The 15,710-nt window shown below is 36.7% G+C and overlaps 1 protein-coding gene across 3 annotated transcripts in view; it reads right to left on the bottom strand.

The window, feature by feature from the left end:
* Positions 1-4,578: 4,578 nt before the first annotated feature.
* The window catches only part of ANAPC4 (anaphase promoting complex subunit 4), a 37,430-nt gene continuing 26,298 nt past the window's right edge, over positions 4,579-15,710 (bottom strand). For 2 of the 3 annotated variants that reach the window (XM_039838056.1, XM_039838058.1), the window contains 11 exons: positions 14,984-15,040; positions 14,596-14,652; positions 12,629-12,722; positions 9,247-9,344; positions 8,621-8,682; positions 8,504-8,542; positions 8,304-8,405; positions 7,190-7,264; positions 6,134-6,307; positions 5,325-5,448; positions 4,579-4,934 (listed from right to left, as the gene is read on the bottom strand). In XM_039838056.1, coding sequence (XP_039693990.1) covers positions 4,710-4,934; positions 5,325-5,448; positions 6,134-6,307; positions 7,190-7,264; positions 8,304-8,405; positions 8,504-8,542; positions 8,621-8,682; positions 9,247-9,344; positions 12,629-12,722; positions 14,596-14,652; positions 14,984-15,040 — 1,107 coding nt within the window. In that variant the 3' untranslated portion in view covers positions 4,579-4,709. The remainder of the gene's footprint in view (positions 4,935-5,324; positions 5,449-6,133; positions 6,308-7,189; positions 7,265-8,303; positions 8,406-8,503; positions 8,543-8,620; positions 8,683-9,246; positions 9,345-12,628; positions 12,723-14,595; positions 14,653-14,983; positions 15,041-15,710) is intronic. The other variant, XM_039838057.1, reaches the window with a different exon arrangement.

The following is a 15,710-nucleotide window of genomic DNA, read 5'->3' on the forward strand; positions in this document are numbered from 1 at the left end:
ATTTTCAGTGGGCCTGGACCAATGATGGCAGGTCCTCTACAGAAAAATGTAATGAGTGTCAAATAACCAATTTGCAAAATTTGGAATATAACCCATTGGTATCCCAAATTCAATACACTGCAATGTTAAAATTTCAGAATAATTCATCATTTATATTTCAAGCCAGTGTCCAGCTCATTGTGTATTTGGCAATCCAGTCATCAAATATTTATTGAGCACCTACTATGTGCAGGCACTATACTAGGCACTTGGGTACAGAAAGGTAAGCAAAATGGACATATGTTACCGGGTTTCTAATCTAATTTAGACGATAAACCAATAAGCACAAAATTAACATATAACTACAACCTGTGACAACTGATATGAAGGACAAGGTTGAAAGAGACTCCTAAAATGACAGTAGGCTTTTCTAAGAAAGAGATGTTTCGGTGAGAAGTGAAGAATAAGTGGGCATTAACCTTGTGAGGGGGAAAGGACATTCCTGGCAAAAAGCATGTCCCAAAGCTCTGGAGTAGAAAAAGACCCTTCAGGAAATGGAAGGAAAGCCGATGAGCAAGGGGGCCAGAGCCCGAGGCGACCCTGGGCGAGACGGCCGCACAGAGCCCGCGGAGCCCTGCGTGACGGGCCAGGAGACCGAGGCTATGCGATCGCCACTGAGGCAGTTTGTCAGATTTAACAGCCGATTCTCCTCCAGTCCTTCTCCACTTCCAGGCAGCGTGTGGCATGGCCGACTGCTCCCTGACTGGGCTTCCGTCGACCCACGCACCTGGCCCTTCTCCGGCCACCCAGCCCACTCTTTCCAAGTCTCCTTTGCTGGCCCCTCCTCCAGCAGGAGAAAAGGGCTCTCACAGCTGGCGGGGCCTACAACCAGGTCTCAACCTCCTCACTACCCATACTCGAGCAGATCTTGACTTTGCATCCCAAGAGAGCAAACCATATCATATATATTTTTTTATCCTTCGCACCTTTTCCTGCAACAATTTGGCAGAACGAATTTCAGTGGTGGAAAAGAAAAAAGGAAGTAACATGTTATCAATGTTAGAAAGTTCTGCAGCCTCACTTAAAAGGTTGACACTCATTAGTGTTGTTTACAGCAGCCACCTAATTGGGCTCCTAAATACTCAGTTCTACTATCTGAACAGTGGAAAAAATACAACTTAAAATAACAATAATATTAACTCTCCAACAGGAATCAGAACTACAGAAATCAGCAAAATAGTCCCTAGCGTTTCCAGTCTGGCCGGAGGCACACGAGCATCCTGGGAGGCGGACGGCAGGGAGCACAGAAGTACGAACTTGCCTCCTTGTTTTAACACTTAAAACAACGCCACTTAAGATAACGTCACTACAAGTGTCATTTAGTTGTGTAGTAGGAGAGATTTATCATCCCTACAGCACACACACACAGTGCATTACACACCTGGGTGTATTGTGAGGTCAGTCTGACCACATGCACGTGATGAAAGGTGACATTTATGAGCTGAAATGGCCTATTTACTAACCCACATGGCCCATACGGCCCCAACTCAGCATCCGCCACTCAGCCGAATGTGACCTTAAAACTGGTATGTGGCCTTGAGGGATTCATTTCTACATGTCACAGTGCATACAAAACTGGGCTACAATCTGCCCATTTATACAGATTTTACATAAATGCAAGCATCTTGCATGTGAAATTAACCACCAGTTAGGGTCATTTTTAAAGAAAAAAATACATCAATTTTCAATGCATCTAAAGGAGAAGCTTTTAACTTTTTCACAAATAAAAATGATAAACATCTAATTACTAAAAAATAGCATCCATAGAAAATAATGGATCTTAGTGGGCACAAGATCAAGTGAGCACGTCAGGCTCCACATACACATTCTGATGAGTGGGCTCGGGTGGCACCCACAAATCTGCATTTTTAATCACTGGCCCAGTGCTGTGGCGATGTGCGCTTCACAGGAAATCTTATTCTAGTTCACTCAGGAAGTAAAAAACATCGATTACCTACCATATTAACAATTCATTTCTTAGAACCTTTTAATAATTGATAATTTCTGAACCTAATATTTCTCATAAGAGTCCAAGTACTATTTTCTTCTCTAATATACTCCTTGCTCTCACATTATATGGTTTTTGCGAACCTGACTTAGTGGAATCCTAAGTACTGTCTCCCTCTGCTCAATAAGAACTAAAACGATATGCTGGACAATCAAATGTAGCCTCTAACAATGCAAACAGTCTATAGCTAATAGTCACAACTTCAAGAGGTGCCAGAGAAACTGGCCCCTGATGAAATCATGCAAGCCATGATTCCAGTATAGCATCCTCCAGAAATAAGTACATGTCTGCCTGCTGACTTCCCTGAGAATGGGAAACTATTTAGATTAACATGGATATATACAAACTCCCTCTGTTATGGCATTATAAACTCAAGGCTATCCCATAATACTTTCTTCACATTTATATTTAAATGCTCTGACTAAAGAAGATAGAATGTTTTAGCATTTTGCTGAGTGTAAATTTTTATTTTGGAAGAAAATCAAGAACAAAATGAGAAAAACTAGGAAGCCAGAGAATCAGAAAGACTATTATTGTCATAGTCTTATTAAGTCTGGCAAAAAAAAAAAAGGCTATTTAAATTTCTAAAACATCACAATTTATCCTGGAAAAGAGCAGTACAAAATATTATAATAAGAAATGCTAATCTTTATCAGGTGTCTCACATACGCCAACCACAAGGCCCTACAAATACCCCTCCGTTTATTCCTCAAACTCTGAGACAGGTACTCACTCATCCCCAATGTATGAAGGTCAGGGCCCAGAGCCATCAACTGGGGAGCTCCACTGCCCAGGGTCCTCCATAATCCCACTCTTCACTTTTTTGTTTGCTAAATTAGAAACGCAAACCCAGCATCTAATAAGATGATTAAATATAGTCTAGGATACTCAAATTGGTTCTAACTATTAAAAGCAAAGTTTTTAACAGTATAGAAATTATAGCATATATCTAAGAATGCAATGATAAAATTATTTGCTCTATACTTATTAAAACTTAAAAAGAGATTCAGGTAAGTTTAAACCTTTTTACTTTGATATAATATAAATCCAGTTCCTAAATATTTGATATATCATATACATTAAAAGCATTAGTAAAAAAACTATCCTCTTATAATAGGACTGATTCACATTACTAACTTAACTCAATGTTAAGGGAAAGCTAGGTACATCGATAGAACTATTTCTGATCCCTGGTTCAGGAAAAAGGCAGAGACTGAAGTCTTAGCTATGATTTACCCCTATGCTGGAAGCACAGACAGCAAATGTGCACATATCAATAAATCTTTATAAATTTAATGAAGTCACATGGAACATATTACTGTCTAATAAAGAACTGGTTGATTATTGTGAAATCATAATTCATTCCAAGAACAAGCTATAATTATCTGTCCCCCAAATCAATCAAAGTTACTTAAATGTTACATGGTAAATTTGTGCAATTCATTCATTCTAAAATACTCCACATACCTACAACCTATAATTTCTCCATGTCATCTAACAGCTCACATTTCTCACTCACTAAAGCTAATTTAAGACATTTTGCCCTATGCCATGAACACTGACCAACCAGCAATAAACATTTATGTAAATTACATATTAATTGTGTTTTAAGGCCTGTTATGTGCAAGGCTGCAGGCTAGCACAGTCTGTCTCCTGCAGATCATAGCTCTAAACTCCAATTTTCTTTTCAGAACCAATAAAGATAAGACCAACTGAGGCACCTGGAGTATATAAAAAATGATAAACCTAAAATCCAAGTGTAACAGCTACCTATCAATGAAACGGACAAATGACAGCACTCCTGCAGTTACCCACTTACCTGGTTATAGTATATCTTCCTGCCCAAAGGTACTCAAAGCTTTAAAATTGATTCTTTCATTTATCAGTGAACTGGTATTAGAATTCATATATAATGGAAACTCTTTAAAAGCCACATGAGAATACCAGTCCACTTTAGGAATGAGCATTAGGAAATCAAGAGTGGCCTGTCTGCACTAATGCTGAATTATGTTTAGTTGATCCCATTTCTCATGTTCCCAAGGAGTCAACCACACAGACAGCCACCATATATCCTTCAGCAATTCTAAGCTGAGGAAAAAGACACTTCTAAATACTGCTGACTCAAAAATTCATAGCTCAAATACAGCACAAGAAAAGATAATCAAGTAGGTGTCAAGCAATGTTTTTGCTATTTAGATCATTAACACAGTATCCACCTTTGGTTATGTAGCAATATAGAAATTCAATAGAATTTGAGAACAATTCTGAAAGCCTTCTGGACAGACCTAAAGTAAACTAGAAGGGGAACATGGAAAAATAGGAATAAATGTCTACATTTAAAATGAATGACTATTTCGATGTAATTTCTTGCTAATATAGGAATGATTCCTGATACCTTTTGCCAGAAAAGACTGAACCTTTTCTTCACATTCAATTTGTTTTCTTAAAACACTAGTTCTGCACACGGTAATAAAAAGAAATTTCAGCAAAAAGAAAGTCTATCAAAATAACTAAGAGAATATGAAACAGAATAAGAAAAAATAAAATTTACTATTTATTTCTTTGTTATACAAAGAAAATTAAAAGTGGTTCAAGACATCTTAGCCCATCTCCTATGTCTTTTCTGACATAATGAGAACATACGAAACAATGGCAAGCTAGATTACGGGTCTAACTCAGGGTCAAGTTTTTCCACCTTAATGACTATCTCCGGAGCTAAAGCAGCACCAGCTGGTTGGTTCTCCGCCTCTGACTCGGACAACACCTCTTCCTTTATTTTTACAGGCTTATTACTGCCCTCCTCCTCTTCATCTGAAGACTCGTCCAGCTCCCATTCATCATCTATGTCCATTTCAAATACTCTCACATGACGGAGATTTGAGCTTAACTAAAGAAAAAGCCAAATAAAAGATTTTTAAATTAATGGCTTAACTTACACATCATAAATAAGGATTAGAAATCAGAAGTTAGAACAAAGAACGGTTTTATAGAAAAATTATTTTCCCATCAATTGACAACAAAATCACTAAACTCGGCTTTCATTTTGCATGAAAGGCTCTCCACATACAACAGTAACAATATCATACTTAAAATCGAGAACTGTTAATAAAGGCTTAGTAACCTTTCTCGGAACAAGAGAATTAAATAGGTAGGGTGACTAACAAGCTCATAACCAATAAAAGCAACATATCACAAAATGTTTGCACTGAAAGGACCTTGTAGATCCAAAGTCACTTCCCTGTTACTCTTAGTCCGTAAACAATTTGTAAATACTTACCACACAGGACACTTTTCGAAAGCCATTCCCAGCAACATACTGTGCTTTCATACTTTCCAGTAATCTCCAATGTTTCTCGAAATGCATGGTACGTGTGGGAATAGCAGCACACTGCTCATCCAGCCTAGAGAGGGTAAAACAACCCACAAGTGTAAAGGGGATCGCTTCCCTGGTTTACCAGGGGTGGTATCAGGGTCAATCATGGGTTTGATTCCAACAATATTCCCATTTCCGTTATAATTCTATCGGCCATGGTATAAAAAAGCTGGGTATTGTATTCTACAAAAATACTGCAATTCCAAATAGGCAGAATATCATCTTAATAAGGTTTTTGATTCCCTTTCAAGGAAAACAAATGGACACATTTTTAAATTCGAAAAAAAATTTGCTTACTTAAATCTCAGTCAACTAAAGCCATCTCTTGGAAATGGCCATGTACCCTCCACATGGCTACTAAGGTCCTAATTCTGGAAGGAAAACACTAAAGGCAATTAAAATAATTAATTCTACTATAAACTGGGGTTAATGCTACTCCTGAAAAAAATTAATGTAATTCGCACTCCTTCCTCCAAATAATTCCCAACTCTGTTCTAGCAAATAACTCTTGATTTACTAGTAAAGCAAAGGGACTAAAAGAGCTATTGAAGACAGCATTATTTTAATGAAAAAATGAGTATTTCTGCTGCTGACTTTATGATTATCCCTATTAATCATTATTTAGCATACCTAAAGAACTAGAATATACAATATACATTAAAAAACATTTATCTGTGATGGCAGAATGTCGATCTTACTAATGAGTTAGTTACCTTGTAGAGTAAGTCCCAGTGAACTGATAATCTGCAGAATCTTCACAGTTATATACTAAAGACAATGGCAGCTGGACCAATAGTCTATCTCTTCCTTCACGTCCTACAGTGTCTTTAAGAACTACCGTTACAGTTTCATCATCATAAAACTGTGCATCTAAGCAACTGTAGGTGCTAGAATAGAAATGTTTTGTTATATCAAAGATGACTGTTATTGAGAAAACATTGTAAGCATAACATTATACTTGTTACCAAGTAGAAAACTTCATAATAAAAAATCAAGTGACATTCTACTCAATAACATTTAAAATATATCCTTAGTTTGCACTAAAATCAGTTACCTGTTGTACCGACTATTCACAAATATCACTAAGCCCTAAGAATAGGTTATCATGAAAAAAGAGAAATCTGTGAGGCTGGTTCAGTTTCAGAACACTCATGACATCAAGTCAGGCCTTAAAGCCCATGGAGATTCCATGTATATGTATTTCGAGTTAACCAGACTGAAAAGTAAAAATAAGATTTACATATGAAGACATAACAGCTTCAAAGACCTTATCATAAAATACTCTTAAGCAAAGAAAAAGAGTGAGAAAAAGATGAGTCTGTGGTTAGTCAGTTCTTTTCTCTGCAAAGCCTCAGAGCTGACTTCGGTACTGTTCCCCTTTTCTACCCTAAGACAATCCCACCACACTAAGAATAATACCACCTGACATTTCTGTTGGTCGTACCAAGAACCTCAGACATCTGCCTCTGAAACCACATTCCTTTCTTCTTAACAGACAGGGAGCTCGGAAGTATTAATAATAGAAGATCACGCTACATAAATTCCTGCTGCAAGATGGTAAGGCTCTATTCAACTCTAAGTCAAATCAATTATCTAAGTATAAAACGTATATATGACCAATCTTGCCCACTATGTTGCAAGTGAGGAAGGCTTTCTAGGTTTATCATCACTGTAACTGAACTTAACCATACTCCTATAATTTGCATCTATTAAACATATATACGTATCATATGTGTGTGTATATCATCCAAACAAAATTCAAGATTTACCTTCTTCTCACTTTCTCAGTCGTGGCATATGTGAAGCTCCCAAACTTAATAGCGATTAGTCCATTACTTACAGATCTTGAAGAAAGAAGGGGGAAAAGAGACTGTGGAACAATCTGGACAGCAATAATCTAAATGCTTGAAAGAACATGATTGTCAGTGGCAGCACATTTACCTAAACACCATATTCCAGACCAGAGCGCCACTGTACTCACTCGAGAATGAATACTAACAACCAGTTTAAACACACAGACGGACAAACCTAACATCAAAATTACAACCTGGTTTAAAATCTTATACTTACTAAAGTACTAGATACCTTATAAAATTAAGGACATCTGGAACAACCAATTCATTTTTCTTTGGCTATATCTTGGTCTCAAAAAGTGTCCTTGAAATTCATATTCAAACCACTTAAGATACTAATGGCAGCAGTCCCCAACCTTTTTGGCACCAGGAACCAGTGCTCCTACGAGAATCTAACGCCTGATGATCTGAGGTGGAGCTGAGACGGTGATGCTAGCACTGGCGACCGGCTGCAAATACAGATGCAGCTTCGCTCACTAGACTGCTGCTCAACTCCATGCTATGCAGCCTGGCTCCTAACGGGCCGCAGACCGACACCGGTCCGCGGCTCAGGGGTTGGGGACCCTTGCTAATAACATTCTGAAAGGATTTGCCTTACAGAACTTTTACTTGGAGTCTCAAAAGAAGTCTCTATAGGTGAGGCCTCTTGTTTAATGAAACTCATACTTAACTGAGGTAAAAATCCTTTCTATAAGGAACCCAGAATTCAATTTTAGACTTCTACAAGGTCATGATATGTAACCCAGAGTGTTCCACTGATATTTTTCCTAACCCTAAAACAGTCCTACATGTAATTGCTATATATCAATACAAAATTAGATAATCTATAATTAGAAGGGATCATACAGCTTCCTAATTTGGCACTATCATCTTAATGATGTGAAAATTAACACTAAGAACGGTTCAGTGAGAAGCCTAAAGTCATAAGGTAGCTTAAATAAAACCTGAAATGTCGACGAGGCTGTACATTTTATGATTAAAAATAATAAAATCTTAACCCTTCTGATTCGAACTTCAGATTAATACTTACTGGGAAATATCAGTATGTCTCCTTAAGATGCACATTTTATAAAGTGAATCTTCCAAAATAGTAAAAAGAAGATAGTGCAGATTTGAAGTTTTATTATTCCACCTAAGGAAAAATAACTTAGTGTCAAAACATGATATTCAGCTACCAATGCAGAGAACAAAACTGTATTGTTCACATGAAAGGAAGAAACTCACACTTACAGAAAAGGAAATTTGAACAATCTACGTGTAGAGTCCTGACTAAAACAAAAGGAAAAAAATTAAGAAAAATTTAAATTGGCTGCTGAATTTTACCAACCAAAAGGTAAAAACAATTACCTTCTAGCATCTCTATATAATGGAATACAGATTGCTTGATTCATCGATTTTCCAATTACATCCTAAATAAGATTAAAGATATTATTAGAGCATTTACATACACACAGATAAATACTCTACAGAAAGTGACTGATTATCACTGGTCAAGTCTAGTAAAAAATATCAAGTACATCACCAAATCTTTCACACAAGAAACTTTCATGACAATCGTAACAGCAAGGAAAAGAGAAAATTGAGCTGTAAAGGACCTTGGAGATAAGCACACAGCAGGCTGAAGAACCACTTCTAAAATCATTGCGTCAATTATCCACCCATTGATAGTAAATAAGAGACATATCAGCTCTGTAACTAAGACCATGTATAGCAAGTTTGTTCTGGGAACAAATTCTAAAGATGCCAACACTTTCAATAATCTTTTTGTTTTTAATTTATATAAGGAACTAACAATAAGAGGAAATATTAGGGGGGTCCACATGAATAAACTGCCAATTTTTTTAATTAAAAACATTTGAATACCAGCATTTTCATATGGTTCATCTTAACGACTATGATCATTCACATAAACGAGTCACATGTTGTAGATATTCTTGCTCCTAAACAAAGACATGCATTTATTTCAAACTTACTGCTGGCTTTTGCAAACATTGATCAATAATGTTCTCCATCCTCCTTTTCACAAAATGCAATGATTTTCGAGGATAATAAGGAAACAGCAAAGGACTTTCTGGTTTGAAACAAACAAACAAAAAGCTATAGTAAACCAGATGACTGGGAGAAAATATTCTACTATTAGAGCCAGCCCACAGGGCTTTTCTGATGGTAGAATTCTTCCTGGCTACTTCATTACACCTTCATACAACCTCACAAAAATCACCATGACTGTCTGCATTTCATCATCCCCTGCTGCCAGCCTGCTAAAAACCACCACATTCACTATAAGTTGAGTTCCAGCAGCATATTATTCTATATGCTATTTTTTCCTACCAAAATCCAACAGTATGCTTCTTTTGGCTCTAAGAAGAAAGGGATGATTTGAAAACCATAAGACAATTAATAAAACAAAGTTCATTCTTTATTTTTTGCCACAATGGAGTGACAACAGTCCAATATTGTTTCAGAAGAGTATGCTAAAAACAAAAACAGGACACAAGAAACTAGTGCTATGAAAATAAGCTCTTTACTTTTAAAAAGGCTTTTATCTGTAGAAAGTAATACATAACGAAGTATTTACTGACACCAAGTATATCTGTTATTTTCACTGCTTACTGTACAAAGTAAGCATCATATACTCCATTTTATAGGTTAAAAAAAAGAGAGAGGCTTAGGTTTGGGCAACTGCCCACTGTGAAATGACTGAGTATCTAGACCTATGAATCAAACCTAAGTTCAATGCCCAAGCCCACCCTCTTCCACAGTGCCCTGCAGGCCTTCCTCACTTATAGCATCCCATGTCCCAGCTAAGCTGGATAAAAAGAATTGTAATCATGTTAACATTTTAAGCTCCCAAAAGGTGACAGATGCTGTGGTATCATAGAAAAATATTTTGTCTTTGTCCCAGTTCCCAGCACAGAGCTCCTAGAACATTTGGAATTTCCTGAGTGATAAAGGTAATAGTAACATCTTTTGTTTAATGAAGTGACTCTTGCCAGTCCCCTGATAGCTTCAAGATGGGGGCTGGTCGCCATAAAGGCCAAGTCTTGATTAGAAGCTTGGAACCTTCAGACCCACCCCCCAATACCCAGGGAGGGGAAAGGAGAGAAGCAGGAGTTGAGTTCAATCACCAACAGTCAATGACTTAAACAATCATGTCTACAAAATGAAAACTCCATAAAACCTGTTGTTAAACAAGAGAGCTCGGAGGGCCTCTGGGGAGTGAGTGACTACATCAGGTTCTGGGAGGACGACGCATTTGGAGGTGGCTCTGCGCCCCTCCCCCACACCTCACCCTATGCACCATTTCCACTTGGCTATTCCTTACGTGTATCCTTTATAATAAACTGGTAAATACATGTGTAGTGTTTTTCTAAGTTTTATGAGCCATTTTAGTGAATTATCAAACCTGAAGGTGGCGGGAAATTGTGAGAATTCCCAACTTTGTAGTCAAGTGGGACAGAAATGTAGGTAACCTAGGGACCCCAATACTTGCAACTAAAGTCTGAAGTGGGTGCATTGTTGTGGGATGAAGCCTTTAAACCTGTGGAGTCTGGTGCTAACAGTAGAGAGTGTCCGAATTAGACAGTAGGACACCCAGTTGGTGTCAGAACTGGTCTTATGAGGAAAAAAACTCCCATTTTGGTGTCAGAAGTGTTTTGAGTAAAAACCTCTCAGATGCTAATACAGTGACTATTTATGTGCTATGTGCCAGGCACTACGCTAAGTGCTTTTTATAGATCCATTCTGAATCTCCACAACAGCTTCTTGAGGGTGGTCCCATCATCATCTTCATTTTCATATGAGAAAACTGGGGCACAGAGAGGTTAGGCAACTCGCCCTCAGCCACACTCCTAGGAAGTAGCGGAGCGAGATTCCAACCCAAGCAATCCAGTTTCCGGAGCACCAACTTGGACCCAGTATATAACACTGACTCTTTCATGTGCCCTAACAAAATATATACACTAAGCATTTAGCACCTGATTTGTGCAACGTGTTAGAAAGAAGTTTCATTAGTTTTCCTGATAGTTCCATAATGATAGTTGTTATTAATACTAGACTTAGAAACTGGGAGATTACTGAGCTTGCTGAAACTCACAACTCGAACAGCAAACACGTAAGAGATGGAGTTAGTCTGGTGTATCTATGTTAAGCATGAGGCCTGTAGCTAAAATTAAGCCTTTCTATTCAGCCACAGAAGATGGGTGGGACCTATTTTTAGAGCAACAAAGTTCCCAGATCAATAATAGCCCAATACAGTCCAGGTGCCACCACTCCTGGCACACTATCGGCCCTTCTCAGGTACCATCCCTTATTCCTTGGGCATCCTGATTAAGTACAGCAAATGAGTCAGCTATACCTCTATTCTCCCTCCATGCAATAGCTAACTTACATTGCTATATTTCTCTAGTGATCTTGACTCTCAAGTAATACAAAATGTGTCCTGCCCTGGAAAAGAATTCGGACTTCTAGGGTTAAAACAAAAGAGCAATAAGCAAAGTTCTGGGCCTCAGAGAATTCTCACCCTCTTCTGTCCCTTCCTCCCTCCCTCCATCCAGATAAACACCAACCAGATAAAAGAGGCAGAGATTACTATTGAGTCCAGCTACAAACTGAGGTTCTGTAGTTAAGAGGATCTTAGCTCCCTCGCTTCCTAGCTTGTGTGATCTTGGACCTTCTTTAACTTTGTTTCCTCATTAGTAAAATGAGGATAACAAGTACCTACCCCACAGGCTGTTGCATGAATTAAAGGAGGTAATAACGTGTATGTGGCTATTACCCTAGAGATCTAAGAAACTAAACTGTGGTCAGATTACTCTTTGAGATAGCAAAGAAATGCTAACTTAAAAAATATTTTCATTTAGTGAAATTCTGACATTTAATGGTTGCTATTTTGTGTTGCATCCCTAATAATGCTAAAGTTTTACCATATCGACATTTTATGATCCCAGAGAATGAAAAGTATAACAAGTAAACCAAAAAGCTTCAGCCTCAGAATACAGTGATGCATCATTTTACTTTTAGGAGTTAAGAGATTAGCCCTGGCGAAACAGACTTCTTTAGTAGGCTCTATAGTTTTCTACCCAATATCTTATTTTTTTATAGGGTGTAAAACAGACAATACTTAAGAATAAGCAATCTTACTATATCACAGTTAATATCAGAGTGTTTTTGATAATGGTTATGTCATATATCATTTGTTATTTTGCTGTTTCTTTAGAATCAAATGAAATGGACACAAAACGTAACTCTAAAGAATTCAGAAGTACTCAGCAAGTATTCAGCAAAACTGTCAGCTGATATACTGGTCTCAAATAAATACGAACAGGGCCAAACTCTACTTGGTTCATGAAATACCTTTAAGGTGGCTGCTGTTCTGAAGGAAGTCATACCACTGATTTCCTTCTGTGTTGGGGGGTGACACAAGATCATCATCTTCATCTTTCAAGTACTAGAAATACAGAATTAAAGATTTAAATGTAAGAAACCAAAGAGGAAGCTTCAAAAATTTATATTTAACATTATTCTATTTAATAAGTTAGTTTTACTACCAAGTCCTCTTGAAAAGTGCATTGCTATTATTCTGAGTGAGGTGACCGAAGTTTGTTAAATGCCAAGCAACTAAACAAACTGCTAACTACTAAAAGATTAGAATGCTGTAGGTGTAGAGATCATAAATTGAGTTTAAATTTTGTGTTCCATTTTCATGAAGCAAACTTTAAGCTTATATACGTAACTTTACAAATCAATTTGAAGTGTCAACTGTCAATGTACTCTACAGGCATAGCTCTCAAAGTGTGGAGTCCCCAAGATGCTTTCAGGGACTCACAAGGTCAATACCATTTTCATAATATTATCAAGATGTAATTTGCTCCTTTCACTGTAATGACATTTACACTGAAGGTCAAAAGTACAGGTGGGAAAATCTGCTTGTAACGTCACCAAGAGCCAAGGCAGTGGCACCAAACCCTACCAGCAAGTCACTGTATTCTTCTTTGCCACACACGATTTCACTAAACACTAATGAAGCTATTAAAATAATTAATTTTATTAAATCTCAACCTTTGAGTACAAATCTTTTTAATATTCTGTGTGAAGGAACTGAAAGTATACATAAAGCACTTTTGCTGCATATCAAAGCATAACGGTTATCATGGGGAGAAGCATTTATAAAAACATAGCTGTGTCTTAAGCCAGGCACTTTTTGCTGTTAATGGAATTCCACTTTTACTTGAAAGAATGACTGGCAGGAAAACTATGATTATCCATTCTTGGGTATTTGGCAGATATTTTCTTGAAAATAAATAAAATGAGCCTGTCATTTTAAGTAAACCAACTGATTGTATCTGTTGCCAATGATAAAATTCAAACATTAATGCAAAAATTAAAATTTTGGAAAACGTGTATTTGCCACTGTGTGCTCGACAGCTTCACAGAACTCAAAGACTGTCTTGACGAAATTAGTGACATTAATAAAACCTGACTTTTGGATACTATATGAAGAAAGGTGTCAGCATATGGGAGATCTGCATAACTCAGTGAATCAATATTCTCCAATGGCCAAGACATGATGTTACAAAATCATGCATGGGTAAAAGACCCATTCAAAGTTCAAGGCAGATGAATGGATTTTAATGTATCAGAGTATGAAAAGTCCACTGATGCAATTTAGATTGCACATTGAAGCTAACCTCTATCACCTGTCAGGATTTGGTACAGTATCAAGTAACATCCAATTATCTAAAAAAGCTATTAAAATACTTCTCCCCTTTCCAATTACATACCTATATGAAGCCATTTTATTTATATACTTTAACCAAAACAACATATCACGACAGATTAGCAGATTGAATACAAAAGCAGATATGAGAATTTAGCTGTCTTCCATTAAACCAGACATTAAAGAGATTTGCAAAAATATTAAAAAATGCGACTCTTCACTGTTTTGTTTTGTGAGTTATTTTTTATTAAAAATGTTTATATTAACATGTAATGATAATTGTCTTTTTCAATGGTTATTTTTTAAAATAAATTTAGAAATAATTTTTTATTCTGTTTAATGTCTAATACCTAATAATACCTAGCATTAATAGATATGACCCACGTAAAAGCTCTTCAGAGTCCTCGATAATTTTAAGAATGTAAAAGAGTTCCAAGACCAGAAAGTTTAAAAACTGCTACTCTATGGTTATTTCCTGAAAATGGTACGGCTACTATATATGGTATTACATTACTTTCCGTAAACTTTGGACAATAAAGACTAACACTGCTAGTGTATTTAAATTAGTTAAAATTAATAACTTAATTCAATCCAAAACCCATACCTGACCAACTTTTTCAACATTGAAGTATTTTCCTTTTCGATTATAAAGGTCTGGAGCCTAGAAAGAATAAATATAGCTTCATTGTTAAGTCAACTCACAATAGAAAAAAATATCTTATATTTAAACCAAAAACTTTATTTTTTTAAGAGAGTTGTTAGTGGCAGTTACTCTTTCTTTCATGGGCTGTAAGACACACATACAAACAAAAGTTCAATTTAAAGGCTTTATGTTTTATAAATAAGAACTGTCATTAATTAGTTCAATAGTTTAAAAAGCTGAACTGCTAAAAACTTCATTTGAATTGCATTAAATTTGATTACTTCTTCCCATTACACAGGTTTATTGCAATTAAGAAAAAACAGCATCACAGAAAATACCAATTTCCTACCTCATTGAAATGTTCAGTAAGAAATTCAGCAACAAATGTGATATCTTTTTGAGTCATCTATCAAAACCAAAAAGAAATAAAAAGAAATCAAATCAAAAGAAAGCTTCCTAATAAAAGAAATACTATGTAATAAATGTGATCTTTTTTTTTTTTTTTTACTATATACTAAAAGCCACAGAACAAAGAAGCAAAGTTCCTTCTAAGAAATATCAATAAAATCCAGATGATTATTTAATTCTGAAAATAGGAGGAAATCCTGGGGTTCTGAGAAGCATGTAATTAAACACTTAAACTCATGTTCCAACCAGCCAATCCAAACGCTACAGAACTCCTTCCGGCCTAACATTGTTTATTATTTTATGCCTGTGCTAAGCTGAGGTGTGCAGGGTCCCTCCTTTGGGAGTGGAGGGGACTGTTAGCTCAGATAAATAACCTCGACCTGACTTTAGGGCTGGCCTCTGCTTCTTGCAATGACCCTTCTCTCACCCTACCCTAGTTCTTCAGCCCTCAAAAAAGTAAACATTTAGGTCCCTCCCAACAATTAACATATTTTATCTCCCAAAATAAAGGTAAGAGTAATGGTAGAGAAATAGCTAATGTGAACTTTCCTAGTTTGCAAAGACAGTCACCATAGCACAGAAAATCTGCTTCGTGTTAAGAGCTGTCATTCCTTAGTCATTTAGTTTCACCGAGGCTTATTTTAATGCTTGCTTATAAAAACTACCTG

The sequence above is a fragment of the Pteropus medius genome, unplaced genomic scaffold (genome assembly GCF_902729225.1).
Source record: "Pteropus medius unplaced genomic scaffold, Ma_sr-lr_union100, whole genome shotgun sequence".
NCBI lineage: Eukaryota > Metazoa > Chordata > Mammalia > Chiroptera > Pteropodidae > Pteropus > Pteropus medius.